General features: G+C 34.0%; 1 protein-coding gene across 1 annotated transcript in view; it reads right to left on the minus strand.

Annotated features, from left to right (window-relative positions):
- The window catches only part of LRP1B (LDL receptor related protein 1B), a 2172360-nt gene that overhangs the window by 395208 nt on the left and 1757588 nt on the right, over positions 1-19564 (minus strand). The window contains 6 exon segments of the mRNA XM_020984719.1: positions 50-169; positions 3199-3321; positions 6757-6906; positions 7166-7279; positions 14735-14854; positions 17572-17700. Of these exon segments, the coding sequence (XP_020840378.1) occupies positions 50-169; positions 3199-3321; positions 6757-6906; positions 7166-7279; positions 14735-14854; positions 17572-17700 (756 nt within the window).

The raw sequence follows: 19564 nt of genomic DNA on the forward strand, positions 1-19564 counted from the left end.
TCTTTATTCCTCTGCAAAATAATCAAACAATCGCAACATTACAGCTTACCACAGATGGAATCACTTTCATCTAATCCATCTCCACAGTCATCTTCCCCATCACAAATCCATTGTTTAGAGATACATTTTTGTGAAGAGCAAGGAAACTGGTTCCAAGAGCAAGAGGAATCTAGAAGACATCAATCATTTCTTGAAAACTTTTTTTTTTTAATTTTGGACAGGTAAAGTACAAGTGTTTCTTTTTCTGAATTAGAGTTCTATATATGTGAAACTTTCCACAATAACTCCTTAGTTGTAACCATTTTAGATTGTTCAAAACCCTAAGCACTTTTTAAAAACTTATTCTACTAAATTCTGAGCCTTCAATAGTCATTTGCTCTTTCAACAAATATCAGAAAGTTAAAGGAACAGCAGCTGAAATGTTCCTAATCTTATCTGTTCCTAGCCTTTAACATCTTTTCTCTTATTCTCATCTCATTGTTCATTAATAAGTTGTGTTCTAAGATGCATAAAATGTTAGTGATATCAACTGCCTGCATAAAACTCAAAAAGTTACTAATTATATATGTATATATATACACATATATGTAAATATATATAATCACCTTATAATAGATCCATTAATAAATTACATTTTCTATTTTTCAAATTAAAATGTTTTTATATTTTTAAAATCTAACTAAATGCAATTTATAAATTCTTTAAATTTACAAAATAAAACAAAACTAAAATTAAAAGTTTCAAATAACAAATAGTGATAACAGAACAAAAAAATTAATATGGAGGGAAGACTGATCTCAGGTCAACCCAACGGGTAATATAACTGGAGGAAGAACAAATTTGATATTTAGGTACAAGACTGAAAAAAATAAGAAAAGGAAAGTGTAGTGAAAACACAAATTATGTTGATACAGAAAAAAAAATAGGGGTTGAGAAGTGTCATCAAACAAGCATATACAGAAAAGACTTGAAGCAGGGAGAGTAAATTCATAAAATTAAATTTCATTAGCAAAAAATCTTATTAAAGGGCCTAAATATTATTCATTTTACCATTTTCTATATGGAAAAATATTTTTAAAATAAGACAATATGTAAAATTCATTTTAAAGTTTCAATTATTTCTTCCATGCGCAAAAATCAATGTATTTTCCACATCTCTATTTGCTGAGGCATTCTAGGTGGTACAATGATAAAGTGTTGGGCCTAGAATTAGAGAGACCTGAGGTTATTTCTGCAGTCAGACACTTACTAGCTGTGTGATCCTAGGCAAGTCACTTAACTTCTGTCTCAGTTCCTCAGCTACGAAATGGGGATTGTACTACACCCGCTTCACAGGGCTGCCATGAGGATGAAATGATGTAATATTTGCAAAGAGTTTAGCACATTGCCTGGCACATGGTGCTTAAAATAATTCTTGCTTCCTTCCTTCATCAATTTCTTTCTATCAAGATCTTTGAGGAATTGTCCCAACTTTTCCTTTAAGAATTTTGATGCTATGCCAATTGTTATAGATATAATTGACTGTTTTTTTAATTGTTTGTCATGACATTAAGCATAATGCATTTTTCCTCTTTATCACTGACATCAATCCTATAAAAAATCCAACCACACAAACTGCCTTCCACTACTAGCAATGCTATTCTCCTTCCACTGTGAGTTGTATTGACATATTGTTAAAGGTCCTTTTTCAGTTGCATCTCATCTCAATTCTCTTGTATTGCATGTCATTTTCTCTCACTTCCCCCCCTTGTCCAATTCCAAATTCCTTGAGTTTATTTTTGCTGCTATTTTCTGTTTCCTTTGTTTTAATTTTCTCTCTCCTGGTTCAGATGAAAGGACTTTCAAAATCCTCCATCTTCTAATTCTCTTAATTTCAGTCACACAAACTTGTAAAACCCCTTTTACTAAGTTGGTTTTTTTTTAATTCATCCTTCTTTATTATCCCTTTTCCCTTCTAGGATACTCTAGAATCTAGGTATTAGAAGGTCAATTCTCAAAAGAAGTGCAGGGATGCACTTTTGTTATCTGAGTCCCAAGGGCCAGGTTCTTTCATTGTCCTCTACTTGATCCCTTTCCTCTTTTAATGACTTCCCATTCTCCCCTTCAATCTAAAACCCAAGGGTAACCTGCTCAGAGTTATGCATCTTTGAAGTTTCAATGTCATTCTCCAAAACAGGAGTTAATACTAAGGAGCATGACCTTGGCTTAAAAAAGCACAAGCTCTGGAAGGTCCTACTTACCAAGAAAAAGCTTTTAATGTGCATCTAATAACTGAAGAAGGAAATGGCAAAACACTTCAGTATCTTTGCCAAGAAAACCTCACATGGAGTCTCAAAGAGTCAGACGCAACTGAAAACGACTGAATGTGACTGAGCAACAATTATGGACTTTATTTCTGTTATTGGAGGAAAAGCTTTGCTAAAATCAGAGGGACTCGTCACCATGATGGGCATAATATATTAAGTTCTTAAGCCATATGTACTCTCAAAAAACATTTACAAAGGTATAGCACAGCTGTGATCTGCGTGAGTGGTGCGAGTACCTACTCCTACAAAATTACAAATCCTTCTAGTGCTGAAATATTGATCTTGACAAATGAAATAATGAACTGTTAAACCCTGTGAAGACCTGACGCATTAACCTAAACTGTCTCCACTATACACCTACGACTGCTGAAAAACGTACCTGAAAATGAGTAAGGCTAAAACTTAATCACGGACGCACAAATAAATAAAAAGATATAACAATTTAATGGCTCCCTTTCAGGAATTATGAATCTACATAATCTATTTTTAAAGTTCTCTCTTAGTCCTGTTGGGAACTTGGCTCTAATATAAAGATATATAGCATCTTAATCAAATAGACTATACCTTCACATTTCATGATGACATTTACTTTTAAGCGAGTTTGACATTTCATAAAAAAAATCCATTTTTAATCATTTTCTACTACTTTCTATACCACAGTCTACTTTATTTCTGCTAAAAAATTCAAAGGTATTGAATACATGTTTTCCTACTAGTAGAAAATGCTTCATTTATTTCCCTAGATTTCATAAAGTCCATGTTTTTATTTAGCCTGGAAAAAAAAACTAGTTCATAACTGCGTATTTTTTTTTCTACATATAATCCTTACTGAACAATAACAACAAACTTGATACAAATAAACTGTGGCTTAAGAGAGGGGAAAAGTGCTCACCACAGTGGAATTCATCAGCTCCATCTTCACAGTCTTTCTGTCCATCACATATCCAGGTGTTCAAAATACATCTTCCACTAGGACAACCAAAATAATTCTCTTCACATTTGGGTTTGCTTTGAACTGTGATAAAATATAGAATGCAATATCAAATTAAATAATTTAAAACCAACTATTTTCTCAATGTCAGAAGATAAATAAGTATTAACAATTATCTTTTGTATTCAGGGTTTGGGGTTGGAAAATGGGAAAAGTGTTAGAGTAATCAAAAGTAAGTGAAGCAAAAAAAAATCAAATTATTTTCTCTATCTAGGGTCACAGATTGAAAGAATTGACTTATTTTATACACTTTTGTATGGCAAGAAAAATATATTTTTAAGAGCCTATGAATGGTTTAGGAGTGAAATTTTCTACTACTGAAAACTGTTTATTCCATTAATTGATTCCCTGAATTTTTAGAATATTCCAGAAGTATTTAAGCTTAAGTATTGTCCTGAAATACTATATTTTTTTAAAAAAAATTCATCAATCCAGTTTATAAAGAATTGATTTTTTTTCCTTTCACCTGCCATCACTTATGGCCCCAAACCCAGTTTGACATAGACATAGCATTGCTCCTAGCACTGATTGGAAAATTGTCAGTTGGCTGACATTTTAACAGCCAGCATTGGAATATATAGAAAAGAAGGGGAAAAATGATCTCTTGTCCCTATTTTAACATGACTGAATTTTCTACTTTTTAATTGTTTAAAAGGAATCAATATTTCAGTTATGGCAAAAGTTAATGTTTTTACTATCTGAAAAACTAAGTAAAAAAAAAATCCAGTCTCCCCTCCCTCCACCTCACCATACACACTTTCAAAAGCTTTTGCTGGGTTTTTTTGAGGATATATTATAGACAGAATAATATATATTTAAATCACTATGTTCATGCCAATATGATTATGAAGAAGGAAAACACAAATATACACATACAACATTATACACAAATGCAGTATAGTCATTTCCTTTAAGATTTGTGGTTGTGTGCAGATGAGATGTTGAGTTGAACATTTAGTTGAACTAAATCCTGGCACCCTTTTCTCAGGCATAAAACCACCCTCTCGAATCCAAATGTTATGAATTCCATCAGAAATTAAAAGTTTTCTTTTCATCAAACCCTTCCAAAATAGCCCCAGATTTGTCCATCTGCTCCTCAGTATGGTTCTGACATACTCTCCAACTTGGTGTCTTTTTCTTGACCCTGACCATCCATTTCATGATCTTACATCAGTCAGTTACAACTGATCTTGGCTTCTAGTTCATCATCCCGAGGCTTTGTGCTTCTCCTTCAGTGGGAATCATTCTGCCTTTTTCTTTCCTGCTTCCCTATCTCATTTTCACTGCATCCATTTTTCTTTCTTTCTTTCTTTCTTTCTTTCTTTCTTTCTTTCTTTCTTTCTTTCTTTCTTTCTTTCTTTCTTTCTTTCTTTCTTTCTTTCTTCTTTCTTCTTCCTTCCTTCTTCCTTCCTCTTCTCTTCTCTTTCTTTCTTTCTTTCTTTCTTTCTTTCTTTCTTTCTTCCTTCCTTCCTTCCTTCCTTCCTTCCTTCCTTCCTAACTTCCTTCTTTCCTCTTTTCCTCTCTTTCTGGCAGTCGGGGTTAAATGGCTTGCCTAAGTTCACACCCTAGTAAGTTTCTGAGGCCAAATTTGAACTCAGGTCCTCCTTATTCCAGGTCCAGTGCCCTATCTACTGCACTACCTACCTGCCCCTCACTGCAACTACTTCAAAATTATTCTTCTCACAATTCTCTAATCATATTTACATACCCCTTGCTTATAACTGATGAAACTTTCTTGCTTCACTAAAGCCATTTGATGAAACTGCCACATTATAGAGCGCTCTTCTTCCACTTCTCAGTTTTTTTCAGTATTATCTATTCTCTCTTTCCTTTCTATTTGCCTTGATTCTTTTATCCTTATTCAGCTAATATCCCATCATTTTCTCTTTCATGGCCAAATAGTTTGAAAAAGCAGTATGCACCAGATGGCTCCATGTTCTTACCCACACCCTTCCTCCTCTCTACCTTAACACTTTTCAATTTGGTTTTTGTCTCCACTATTCTAATGAAACTCAGGGCCTGACACATAGTAGGCACATTACAACTGCTCATGGATTGACTGCTTTCCAAAAGTCCTCCAATGACCTAATTGCCAAACCCAATGACCTTTCTTAGCCCGAAATCCTAATTTGCTTCAAATGAAAATGTTAACTGCTACTTCTGCTGAATATTCTCTTATCCACTGGCTTCAGAGACATACAGATTACTGGATGCCCTCCTCTTTTAGTGTGCTGGTTCTTAGACCTCTTTGTGATACCATAAGATGAAACATCAACAAACCAACTAATATGAGTAGAAGAGAAAGAAAATAAGTGCTTATTAACTGTAAAAATTAACAAAATTAAGGGAAAGACAAATTGATATTTTGTCTTTGATCTCTGGGTGACTTCTAGATCTTCAAATGTGTATATGATATGTCTACATATGCATTTCTTTGATACTGTAAATCAATCTGCCCTAAGCCAAGCTTATAATCTTTCTTTCACGATATAATTTTTCTGGCTTCATTTTTGTTTGGGGTATCAAATCAGTCTCTCATATTTAAAACTTCAGTTATCTTTAATTCTTCCTTCTTCATTTCTCATATCCAGTGCTTTACTAAATCCTTCCTGTCCATTCCAGCCCTTTCATTATTCTTACGTGTATTTCCATTTATATTTTCCAGTCAGCATTCTCATTACTCTTCACTTGGAATATTGTAATCTTAATACATCTCTCCCTCAAGGAAAGACTTAGGGAAGAAAGATTCTGAATGATTTTTGATGACAAATAATTGACAAAATATTCATTACATAAAACAACAGTACTCAAAACAATATGTTTTAATAGTTTAATGCTTTCCAAATCTCAAAGGACTTTAAAAATGCTAATTGTTACTGCTACCGTTGGTCCTTTAGATAGAGCACTGAAAGGTCCCTGTTCTGTTTCCAGTTTTTCAAGAACTTAAGAGCAAGACTACTAAATTTCTTGATGCATGTTTCCTCAGTTATTTAAAAAAAAGCTACAAATTGGAAATGCAACAAAATAAAGTAAAACTTTCTTGTGTGATATTTTAGCTGCATGTTTGCAAGGTGGGAGTCAGTGTCATTATACAATGTAGTGCTAAGCACAAGTTTTTTGCTAGATTTTCTGAGTGGAAAGGCAAGAATCACATATTTTAACGATTTTTATGCATCAATTGCTGATTTTAAAAAGACTCATGATGAACTTAAAACATTAAAGGCAAATGATCTAAAGATAGGGTAATTTTCTTGAGAATAATTTGAATTTCCATTAGTGATCACTTACATAACCCATTGAATAAGACAGAACAGCAAAAGTAAAATGAGATGGCTACTTTTCATTACTTCCTAATTTGCATTTCCACTTTGAATACACAGATTTAAAATGAATGAATGGCTTCTGCACAGCTGCTCTCTCAATCTTCCAAGTGCAGGTTGTTTTCCTTTCCACAATTACCTGGGCACTTTAATTCATCTGAGTAGTCTCCACAGTCATTAGAGCCATCACATATCCACTCTGGCAGTATACACAGTGAAGTGGAATTACACTGGATGAATCCTGTGGTTTTTACTCCTAGTTTATAGAAATGTGTGCAGTCTGTGTTACCTAGAAGGAAGTCAAAAGGAAAAAAAAAAGTAAAACATTCCATTTGCAGGGATTATGAGCCTTCTGTTGAGGCCACCGACACAAGGTTAAAGAATAGGTAACTTCACTTACAGAAGTAAATATGCAATTATCCCACACCACAGGGGTTAATTACATATTAGTTCTGGATGGGGTTTCAGTACGAATTTGGACAAGGTTCAGTACAATGCTAAGGATACTAGAGCATGAAAAGAAAATGTAAAGAATCTCCACATCTTACTGCAGTTCTTTTCATCTGAAGCATCTGCACAATCAGTGTTCTGGTTGCATCGTGCTGATTTTGGAATGCAAGTCCCATCTGCACAGCGAAACTCAATAGCGGCACAGGTTGAAACTACAAAGGAAAAAAAAAGTATACCTACATGTATACAGGAGGCCAAAAGAAATACTGGCACTGCTTATTAAAACAATCTTAATGAAACATTAATTTGATAGAAGTACTCCAATGTATAAATCACACTTGACTCTATCATGGTGCCTTATTCTCCACTCACCCTGGCTCTAGTGCTTAGTTCAGTGCAATTTAATTCAACCTACATCTACTGAGAGGTGTTATTCAGGACTCTGGAATGTACAAATTTTCCCACTGGTCATAGCACTAATGTCTGTAGTCTTCTTGGCATTCCAAGACTAGGTATTAAAAGAGAAGCTTTTCAATACCTCTTTAAAAATGGTACCATAGAGAGTGAGCTGCTAAGTACCGTCAGAGCATGCTATGCCATGTTCCCTCCTACTTTTGAGCTTGATATAGACCATATGACCATGTACAGCACCAAAATACTTATATCTGGCATGTCCTGGCCGTCTTGGTGAACATTATGCTAGTCCACATCCTTGCTAAGCTGATGGGAAAGCCAGGTTCTGTATATTACTATGCTATTCACAGTGGTACAAAATATAGAGGTAGTTCTTAACCAAATATTCCTGTGTGGATTGCTTACACACCTATTACTGCATAATTGTTTCTAGCAATATGTTGTGAACAGGTGCTTGGAGTGCTACATAAGTTAAGTTAACCTCAGTGTGATCTCTGTTCCAAATTCAAATTTTCACATGTTGATTGTGAGCTAATGTGCAATGTGAAGGGCTTTTTCAATAATAATGCTTGTACTATTGTTGATATTTTAAAGAGCTTAATTATAAATAAAAGCTGCATCCTTAGAAGCTGTATCAGTTGCAAATGCTTTAAAATGCTGTCTTAAATATGCAAATTTTCCTCAAGGGTGTGTATGCCATTTGCTTGTACTTTATAATGCACTGCTTTTATTATACCTTCAAATTGCATCTTTATTTGTGTTTAAAGGATGATTCGAATAAATGTTTTATATGCAATTTGCAATTGTAATTATCTTACTTTTACCTCATTAAAAATATCATCCTAATACACAAAACAATTGTCATTGCCAATAGAGATAAATGCATTGTTTCAAAAAGAGGAAAAGGAATATGTCTCTGAAACTATTTTTATTTCTGAGAAAGAAAGATAAAATGTAACCACTCTCATCTTTTACATTAATCTCCTATGTGCATTCTCTCTATTGATTTTAAGGAAATTAATGCTCAAATGTTTTTTTTTTCCTTTTGGAAGGGAGCAGCAGATAGAAAATCCAAACTATAGATAATATTAACAAAAAAAAACCCTTTATGTTTCTTTGGAATGTGTTATTTGCAAGCAGTGCCCAATTTATGAATAGGCTGGGCTCCAAAATCTCATTAATAAGTCAGTTGTTTGGAAAATGCATTTTCCCATAGAAACAGCATTAAGTTAGGTTCCTAGGCCCCAAGTCGACTCTGAAGAGCCTATTTAAAGCATTATGTACTTGAAATACGATATGAATAGCATTAATCAACCAACCACCATATATATAATAATGTTTTCATGGGGAAACACATCCATAGTTCTTATCTGGGATACAAAGCATCAGGATGGAGAATGAGGACTCTCCCAAAAAGAAGACACTAGTAGGGGTTTCAATGGAGAAGAATGAGTCTGATAAGGTTTGCGTATATAATAGGTTCAGAGACAGGAGCTAAAGTATAGGAATCATAGAAACTCATGTGGAAGGGACTGTTGAGGCTGGGCACCTTTGAGGAATAAGGGGTTCAAAAGGTGGCATGTAGGTCAGGGGTTGAGGAAGCTAGGGAAGAATGGCAACACAATAATTATTTTCCCAATTTTCTCTACCTTCTCCTTTTATTTATTTATTTGTTTGTTTGTTTTTCTAATATCAGTCTATCCACTGAAGACTCCATGCCTCACCCCTGGGGTGAGGTGTGAGTTATAGATGATAGGGGAAAAGGGAAGAGTAACAATGGGCAGTGGGGAGGAATCAAGGTGACAGTGCCCTCTATTGTATCAAAAGAAAGAGGAGAGGGGCAGCTAGGTGGTGCAGCGGGTGGAGAACCTGCCCTGAAGTCAGGAGGACCTGAGTTGAAATCCAGCCTCAGACCAAACACTTGACACTTACTAGCTGTGTGACCCTGGGCAAGTCACTTAACCCCAATTGCCAAAAAAAAAAAAAGGAGGAGAGTACAGAAAAGAAATCTGTAGCAGCGGCTGATAGTAAAGACAAACTCTGAGTAAAGGATTGTTATATTTTTCCAAGCAAGCATACCATCCTAGTATTGTTGTGCTCAGTTTAATAGTGAAATCGATTTCTTCATTATGGTTATTTTTAAGGGGGAAAGACTATGGACTCTCTCACTTATCAGGTGAATAAGGAAGCTTAGTGACCAATTCTCCTCAAGTGATAAGGCACTAAAAAGGGAGAAAGGAAAAGAATACTATCCAAGTAATAGTAAGTCAAATAAAAATAACTATGTCATTCGTTTCCTATATTCTGTGGTAGAAAGTCTATATATTGTCCTAAGACAACATGAATGAGAATATATGTCAATACCAAGAACGTGAATGAGTGTAACTGGTTGCTTAAAGTGGCAAAAGAGGATTGAAACTGCCCTAACAGATATTTTCCTCATCCTTTCCTTGTCCTCAGTGAGTTGTCTTCAAGTCAATTGTGATTTGACGAAACAAGATACCAATTCTCTCATTTTTCTTAGTATCTCTATACATATTCCTTGGAAATAAACCATGTCAATTTCTCATCTCAAAGCCTTTATGCCAGCCAGCCTGTGGCTAAGCAAGACTGACAATGAAATACACACACACACACACACACACACACACACACACACACACACATACATAATTAATTTGCTGTGTTATATTTCTACTTTTACTTTCAAATTAATTTTATTTTACCTCATTTTGTTATCTAGACTGTAACAGAGAAATGTCTACACCAAAAATAAGTATTAAAAAAAGCCACAAATTTCCTTTAAATCAGTTGTTCTCTCTATATGAAATCTTCTAAGTTTTGTTGTGAACTTAAGAAAACAGCTTGCGTTTCTCTTCTAATGGTCTTAAAAGCTATTTAATCCTCCAGGCCACCCAGTGGCACTTGAGCATAAAAAAAGAAAAAAACTTTTCAAGAGAAACAATTTGCACCCTTCTCAAAAAGAAGATCAGGATGGATATGTAGCATTTCTATTTTTAGTCACCTGTGTACCCACATAAATGATAGGGAAATAAAGTATGACAAAACCTCTGAGGAACTCCTTGGATATTCCCCAAGATAATATGACTACCAATACTCAAGAATTTTATTCATGAAATAAATTTATAAAGGTAGATGAACAAAATATTCATTAGTTTTCTTTAAAAGATAAAAAGCAGAAAATAAGGCTTTCTAACATCCCTTTGCACCCTGAAGCCTGACGCTCTGCCCTGATGGACGCATAAAAAATAACATTAATGATAGCCAGAAAAGCAGCAATCACTTCTTCTTATGGCTTCAATTAAGCAAATTCCCACAAAATCCTTTCAAACTTTAATGGGAGGTAGTGCTTATAGACTTATTTTGTACAAAGTCACAGAGAAGGAGTTGCTCAATACTAGTAATGAGAGTTTCCTCAACATGGGCATTTCATAGATTAATAAAATGACAGGTAAAGTACTATAAACTCTATGAAGTCCTATCTATTACTGTATCTATAAGTCTTTATGAGTGTATGTATAAATGTGTGTTTGTGTGTTGGGGAGTAGGGTGTTACATGCACCAAGAGAGATGACCAAGGAATAGGGTTAGGGAGGGGCTAGGTTCCAGACACTACTCTTCCATTTCCCCTAGTTATTCTCTGATGTTGTTTAATAATAACACCACAGAGTCTGTGCTTTGTGGTCTAGTGGAATTATCAGAAATTAAATCAACATCTTATCCAACATGATCTTGGGAAGAGGTACTGTTATAATTCTTCTGGAAGCAAACGGCAGAAATGAACTATGTGTGGCTGAACATTAAAACAAAAAGATATCATAATGACTCCTCTTATATTGGCAAAAACTGAATACTTGTTGATTTTGAGTGAGGTTTTCAAGGCTTGATTAAAGCTATTAATTCCCAGGAATGAATACAAATTTGTTTTAATTCCTACAAGAATACTGTAATTATATACAACAAAGGCCTATGCCCAGTTAACATTACCCTATGCTGACATCTGCAATCACGACATGGAACTTCACTTCAGCAACTACGTGATTATTATTGCCATTAATATTATCATTATTTATTATAATACACCATGACTGATGAATAAAAAGATAAAATTTGCAAATTTACTCATTGTTCTTTCCTGCTATTCACATATTCACACTGTATCAGAAATATCAATTATGTATACTGGATCTAGGTAAAATAAAATCATTTAATTTGAATTACAATTATTTTAATAAATGCTTATTGACATTAGGAAAAATCAAAACAGTTTTTGTGTCTATTTTTAATTCTTCTAGAAATAATACCGCTTCATTCAGTCAATCAATAAGCAGTTGTTGCCTTCCTGCCATATGGTAGGCATTGCAGTTTATAATCTCAACCAAACTAATGGGTTTTTTATAAACCATTTTTCTAACTAAACTTTTTTCCTCCCTAAGGACTTTTTACGATAGCTTAGTAATTCTTTTATATTCCTGTTGATAATGATTTTTCCTATGCATATATCTATTTCTTAATATTCTATTTTCTATTTTTAAAAATTTTCATGACATCTCCTAACCCTTAATTTCCCATTAATTAATTTTATTTTAATTAATTAATTAATTAATTTCCCATTCCACTAGCTACATATAAAATAAATTTTCCAGCCCTTTTCCTGGAGGTTTTTTTTTCTTTTTCTTCCCTTTTTTTCCAGAGTCATAGCTACTTGTTCCACCTTTGTTATCCCTAGCATTTTGAGTTATTAACCAAACTACACTGTCTCCTTGGGTTCTTTTTCACCTACATATGAAATAAGCCTATTACTAATGCTAGTGTTTAGGTGTGTTCTAAAATTATGCCCTAATTAGCTCTACCATGTCATATTTTTTATCTTAAATGATAGGCTCAATAAAATACAGCTGTTTATATAGTATCAAGCATATGGCACATAAAATAGAGCAATCCCTAAGTCCATCAAATCAGGCACCTGAAATTGAGTATACCAATGCTACTTCGCTAGTACCTGATAAGAGAACATGATTTCCTTGACTGGTTAAAAAAAGTACCTGAGGCCCATATGTGTACATCATCTACTCACAGAGTTAGAAAAGAATAGCCCAACCTGATCATTTTATGAATGAGGAAACTGAGACTCAGTGAGGTTAGGATAACCAGGAGTAGCATTTCTAGGATTTCAAATATAATAAATAAATATAATTTAATTAATAATTGTATTATATTTATAATTAACTATAATAAATAAAATTTCAAATATAATGATAAGTAAGAATTTATCTTGGAGGTAAGAGAGAATCATTTATCTTCCTCCCTGCCACCGTCAAAAAAAGCAAAGGGAAGAGGGTGAAAGGTGGAACAGGATATTGTTTCCCCTACCCTGCCCTTTCCCTATCCAGCAAACTCTTCTCAGACTTAATATTGAATATTTTCTTTTCGTTTTTGAGGTAACTTTCACTTTTACTTTCTAACATTAAAAAAGATAGGAAGAAAAGAAAGACATAGAGTATGATTCCATGTCTCCCCCAATAATAAATAAATAAATAAAACTTTAATAAATATGTTTGAAGATTAAATTACCTTTTAAATCAGTCAACAAATATTTATTGAATGACTTCAATTTACAAGTCAGTAGATTTGTTGAAAATAGAGATTACAATAGAAGATCAGAGTCTAATAACAATAATAATAAAGCTAGCATTTATAAGGTACTTTGGGATTTTCAAACTACTTTACATATGTTCATTCATTTTATTATAGGGAGTAGTTTATAATCTGGTTGTAGAACAAAGGTATATTAATAGAGGAATTAAGAGATAATATTCATGAAAAGCAATATAGCATGGTGAACTGGTCTCAGAGCCAGGAAGATCTAAGTGCTTTAGGCAATTCTCTAAGATTACAAAGTTGCTGAGAAAGTGATGATCTCAATAGCAGAGGAAGTTCCCTCAATAGGGAATTCACTATTATCAGTGAAATTACAGATCTAGTCAATATCCTTGTCCAACTACAGGACTGAGTATCAGATTAATGGCATGGAAAATGATAGTTCAGAGGATGAAGAGTTAATTATGGGTCAGGGAAGACTTCATGGAAGAAGTGAGACTTGGCACTGAGTGTAGAAGAAGTATGTACATGACTTTAATAGGAAGATAAGGGAAGATGGGGTAGATGCAGGGGTGTGCTGGAGCCAACTCATACTCATCTGTGAGACCCAATTGTTAAATTTTCATTTTGAGCGTTAATACCACAGAGAAAGGCAAATGCTATAAATCAGGACTTGATTTGTTATTTTATCGATTTGAAGACTTAAAAATTTTTTAAAGGCTTTTAAAAGTGATTTTTTAAAAAGTTAATAATGGGGATTAAACTTAAAAGTGTGTCATGAGTACACTTTTTTTTTTCTGACAGCCAGTTGCTAAACATTTACCAGCACAAACCTAAGTAGTTGTGATATTTTGGATAGAAGAAACAACATAATCAAAGATGACTGCTCAGTTTGGCTGGTATGTACCAGAAAATGTGTAAAAGAGTTGTGGGCAAATTGACTGGAAAGGTATGTCGGCAGCAGATACTAGAAGGCCATAGATGCCAGCAAGCTTATAGAGTTCAGATTTTATCTTTCAGGCAATAGAGAATCATTAAGATTTCTGGAATAAAAAATGGGCATGATTAAAACAGATTTTGACAGATCTGACTGAAATGTGTATGATATAGTAGAGAGTGATAGGAGGCAAGGAAACCAATAAGTACTGTATTAATTTAGAGATAAAATGATAAAGGTCTGGACTATGGCAATGGCAGAATGAAAAATAAGACTGTCTATGTGACATTTCAATGGAAGAATGAATAGAGATGAATGATTGCTATGATAGAAGAGGGATACAGAAGAATCAAAGATCCCTCCTAGTTTTGGAGCCCAGATGACAAGCTGACAGTGAGGCCATTAGCAAAAGGTTGAAAGTCATGATGAGGACTCAGTTTAGGGTGAGTGGGGTATGATGCATGAAGTAGCAGACATACTGAGTGTTAGGTGATTGCACAGTACTCAAAGGGAAATGTCAACAAGTAGTTCAAGATGTGGAAAAATCAGGAGCAACATTTAATAGGAGAGAAACAGAGCCAACAAAGAAGACAGAGGATTTATTTGAGATAACATTTTAACAAACTTTCCATAGTGAAACAAGAAATATTACATTTTTAACTATGAACTTGTAGAAATGGCAACTCATATTTACCTTTACAGTCTAGTTCATCGGAATTATCCCCACAATCATCTTCACCATCACATAACTTGCTATTTGGAATACAACGTCGATTATAACAGTGTTTGAAACCTCTTCGGCAACTTCTGTTTTCTATTAATTAAGTTGATAAAAATCAACAAAATTATTTAAAAAGTAGTCTATATTTACAAAGGGTATTAAGCATCTACATTCTTACATTGTCCCATCTGATCCACACAAAAACGTTTTGATGTGGGTAGTACACAGACTGCCCCAAAAGTCTCAGTGAAGTGGTAAACTTTAATAACTTCCAAAGTACAAATGCTGTAAACTTATAGAAACATGATTTGAAATTTTAATTATTTCAATTAATTTTGTATTTATTTAATTTCATGAATTCTAACAATATAAGAAAGTACAAAGAATACACAAAAAGTACAAGAAAGAACATCTATCAGTTTACATTCTGCATGTGATAGTTTCTGATTGACACTAGAGGAGGTTTTCTTGTATGACCACCCCAAACACCTGACCTATATACATTAGACTTTCTCCAGTGGGATGACATCAAAACTATCACGTATGCATCCAAACCTCATTCTCTGGATGACCTTGAGGCTACTTGTATCCTTTTAGTTACTAAATAGTAGCTGATAACAAATTGAATTGTAATAAGAAAGACATCAATATTTTGAAATTTTAAAAATTAACTGTTCAAATGTTAACCCTTGAACATCTGTAACATTTATGTTCTTGAAGTTATTAAAACTTAAAATTGTACTCAGACTTATTATCTTCATTTTACAGAAGAGGAAAGTTAGTCTCAGATGATTAAAGTGACTGGGTGGAGATTACAGGGCTAGTAAGACGACTCTGAAGCCAGTGGTTTTACCAACTGTGACCCAGAATGCCTCTTGATACGAAGGCCTCCTGACACAGTATTCTTGGCTATATCAGGGAAAGAGGAAAGTCAACAGAGAGAGAACCAAACCCAGTGTAGATGGAGTCAGATATTAGCCAGAAAGAAACTATCCTCCAATCTTTTGTCTCTTCTATTTTCTCTATGAAAGACAATGATCTTCAGACCTGGTAGCACTTATAGTAGAAACATACTTAATAAATATTTGAATTTCAAGAGAAATTAATTTAAGTCCTCAATAAATTTGTAACTCAATCCTAGTGACCTATATTTCTGGGTACTAAAGGAACTTTGGAATATGAGAGATAAGCTTCTCTTGATAACCTCTGAAAAGAGAATTTACTTTAGGACCAGAGCTGGACAAATGACTCAATTTCCAAATAAGAAGGAAAGTGTATTCTTAAAACTATAGACTGCTGAACTTAAGTTGAATTCCTGCCCATGTTCTAAAATATATTATTAAAGGTACAGTTACTGAATTCTTATTGGGGATTTTATGTAAATAAATCCCATAATATACTTTTTAAGAAGATAGAGAGTTGTGGGCTGGAGGATATTACAGCTAGGTAGATTTGAAAATGTTCTGAAAAGTGGTGATTAAAGTAATGTAAATCTAGAAAGACATCTTTGGTAGAGTGTCCCAGTATTATGTCATTAGCCCTGCTCTGGACAACATTCTACTTTAATGGTGATAAATGAACATTGTCATCAACGTTGGTCACTATGCCTCTCAGGTCTACTGAAAATGTGATAAGCATGACATCTATATATGCACTAAGCCACTGATAAAAATTTTTGAACAGCACAGGACCAAGTATGGATCCCTGTGGATTTCCATTAGGGACCTCCTTCCCAGCCTACAGTGATCCATTAATGACTACTTTTAAAGTCTCATATTGATTTCTCATTCCACTTAACTATACTCTGAAATAGCCTACTTCTATTCATCTTGCCTATGAGTATAATATGAAATTTTGATAAATGCTTTGTTGAAACCTAGATAAATGAGGTCTAAAAAATAACCCTGACTATGAGTCTAGTACTGCTTTCAGAAGAGGAAATGAGGTTAATTTAGCATGATTTTTTTTCTATAAATCTATGATGACTCAGCGATCATTGCTTCTTTCTAGATGTTCACAAGTCATTCCTTTGTTAATACATTTTAGTTATTTATAAGGAATTGAACTCAAGCACATCATAATTTTCACAATCTGTTCTTCCTCTTTTTTTTTTAAATTAGAACAACAGTTGCCTTTTTCCAGTCCTGTGGCACTTCTCCTCCACTTCACTTCCTTCAAAGATAAGTGATTGTGCCTCAGCAATCACATTTACAAATTCTTTGGGATCCTGTGATATAATCTGTCTGGCTGTGGTGAGTTGAAGTCATCCAGTGCAGTCAGGTGTTCCCTTATTCTTTCTTCCTCGTTTATCTTAGTTTTGAACTCTTTATTAAGCATTTATGTTCTATTTAGCATTGATTGGTAGAAGATTCCTTCCCAGTAGTTAAATGAGAAATCTATCTATAAAGTACTGAAACCAGGGACCTGAATTTAAAGGGCAGAAGGAAAGGTAGCATGAAGATTGATGGCCAAGTAGGTTATAACATGGATCCTGGTAAATGTGAGGGCAGTGAATGGAAGCAGTATGTGAATGCCATCAGAGAATTCCAAGTTCTTTTATTCAGGAGGAAAAAAATAATGTACTCTATCTTAATATGCTCATAGACAATATTCACCTTTGTAAAACATTTTCATGAATGAATTTAAGAAATACAATAAAATAATCTTGTAGAAAACAATCACTTGAAAAAGAATCAGTAATATCACTAGAAAAATAATAATAAAAACAATAATAATAGTGCTTTAAGGTTTACAGGCTCATTACATACATTATCTCATTTGAATAGTAAAAATGTGTTTAAGACACTTACCACAGTATAGCAGTTTCTCATCAGATTTATCCTTGCAATGAACAATGCCATCACAGGTTAGTTGATAGTCAATGCACTCACCATTCCCACATTCAAACTCAGAATAAATGTTGCAAGATGAATTCTTAGCTAGAATGAGAAAAAAAAATTATTTTCCCTGTATAAATTTTTGAAATTGAGTCACAAGTAATAATTGAAGAGTATTTGATTCTGTACACACTGATAAAGAAGTGCCAATATTTTATTTGAATAACCATATGCTAATGATATGTGGCATTAAGGAAATGGGGAGAGAATCATTTGGCTTGGGCTATAGATTCATGGCTCAGTGAGTATAGTGCTGAGCCTGAAGTCAGCAAGATTGGAGTTTAAACCCAGCCTCAGACACTCACTAACTGTGTGACCCTGGGCAAGTCACTAAATCTCTGTTTGCCTTAATCCACTGGAGACTGAAATGATAAACTGGTATCTTTGCCAAGAAAATCACACATAGGGTCACAAAGAGTGGGACATGACTGAATGACTGAACAACAATAACAACAAAATGGATTCAAAGGGTCCACAAATTTAGCAAGTAAAGACATTGTACTATAGAACGTTACATGTGCTTATCATTGTCAATGGTGATTATTAAAAACAACAACAACAACAACAACAACAACTTGATTTTGTCCCCTCAAGGTACAGTGGATATAGTAAGTGGTATAATGGATAGAGTGCCAAATACGGAGTCAGAAGATCTGAGTTCAAATCCAGTCTAAGACACTTACTAGTTGTGTGAATCTAGATAAGTCACTGAACTTCTTTGAGCCTCAGTCTCCTCACCTGTAAAGTGGAGATAATAATAGTATCTATCTCCCAGGGTTGTTGTGCCAGCACTTATCTCAGTGTCTGACACATAGTAGGCACTTAATAAATATTTACTGACTAATTATAACTGTTACAAGGATCAAAGAAAATTACATTTGTAAAGTACCAAGGAAACCTTAAAGAATTATATAAATTACATATCATAATATTTTATTATATAAAATTATGCTAAATTATATATAATTAGATATAAAACAAATTTATATATAAAAGAATTATATAAATACATAAATGTTATTATTGGTATATTTTTATAGATGAAAGCTAGGAAAGCATTTGTTAACTACATATATACATATATAACCTCATTTGATAGCTCATGCATTTTGTGCCTTATTTTGTTTTCATGGAACTTGTTTTTGTATGACTATGGGCTTTTTTTTAAAGTTATTATGAATAGGCTTCAGTATATTATAAACGATATGTTGTACATAAGTGGTTTTGTATTGTATGTGTGTGTGTATGCATATATAGATATGTATATATTCAAGATACATAAGATGAGAAAACAGTATAAGTTGGACATATATTAAGAGCAATTAAGATAACAGCTGGACAGACCAAATGTTCCACAACTACCCACATAATGTTCAAAGGCCTCCATTACATAGGGTGTCTCCTTTTTGGATGATTTATGGGAACACATCAACAAGAGTCACACAGATGGAGAAAGGGTGAAGGAGTTACAGTTTATATCAAGGGAGAGAGTAGTCACATTGATAAAATGACAGAGCCATTAAATCACCAAAGGAGAAAAGTTGAGGCTTCTAAAGTTGGAAGTAGGCAGGGCCTCTTTAGAGTTGTCTATCTTGGAATTTAATTTATAAGTGACTCTTGTAGACATACATAAAAGTAGACAATGCCGAAAACCTCCATTACTCCCTCTCAATGTTTTCTACCTTGCTTAATCAGCCCACCCAGACTCTGTTGTCCCTAGAACTAAAACTATTACTGCTATGTTAAGAGGCTGGAATCTCAATTATTCACACAGCCCTACCCCTCAGAGATACCCTGGGCCCATGGGAGGCCATGGGTTACTGGAGGTATCTCCAAATACTTTCTACCTTAGCCTTTTCCGTAGCACCTTAAAAACCTCTTTAGGAAGATTAGCTGAAGTCATTGA

This window comes from Phascolarctos cinereus, unplaced genomic scaffold (assembly GCF_003287225.1).
Source record: "Phascolarctos cinereus isolate Bilbo 61053 unplaced genomic scaffold, phaCin_HiC Scaffold_726;HRSCAF=1367, whole genome shotgun sequence".
In the NCBI taxonomy this organism is placed as follows: Eukaryota; Metazoa; Chordata; class Mammalia; order Diprotodontia; family Phascolarctidae; genus Phascolarctos; species Phascolarctos cinereus.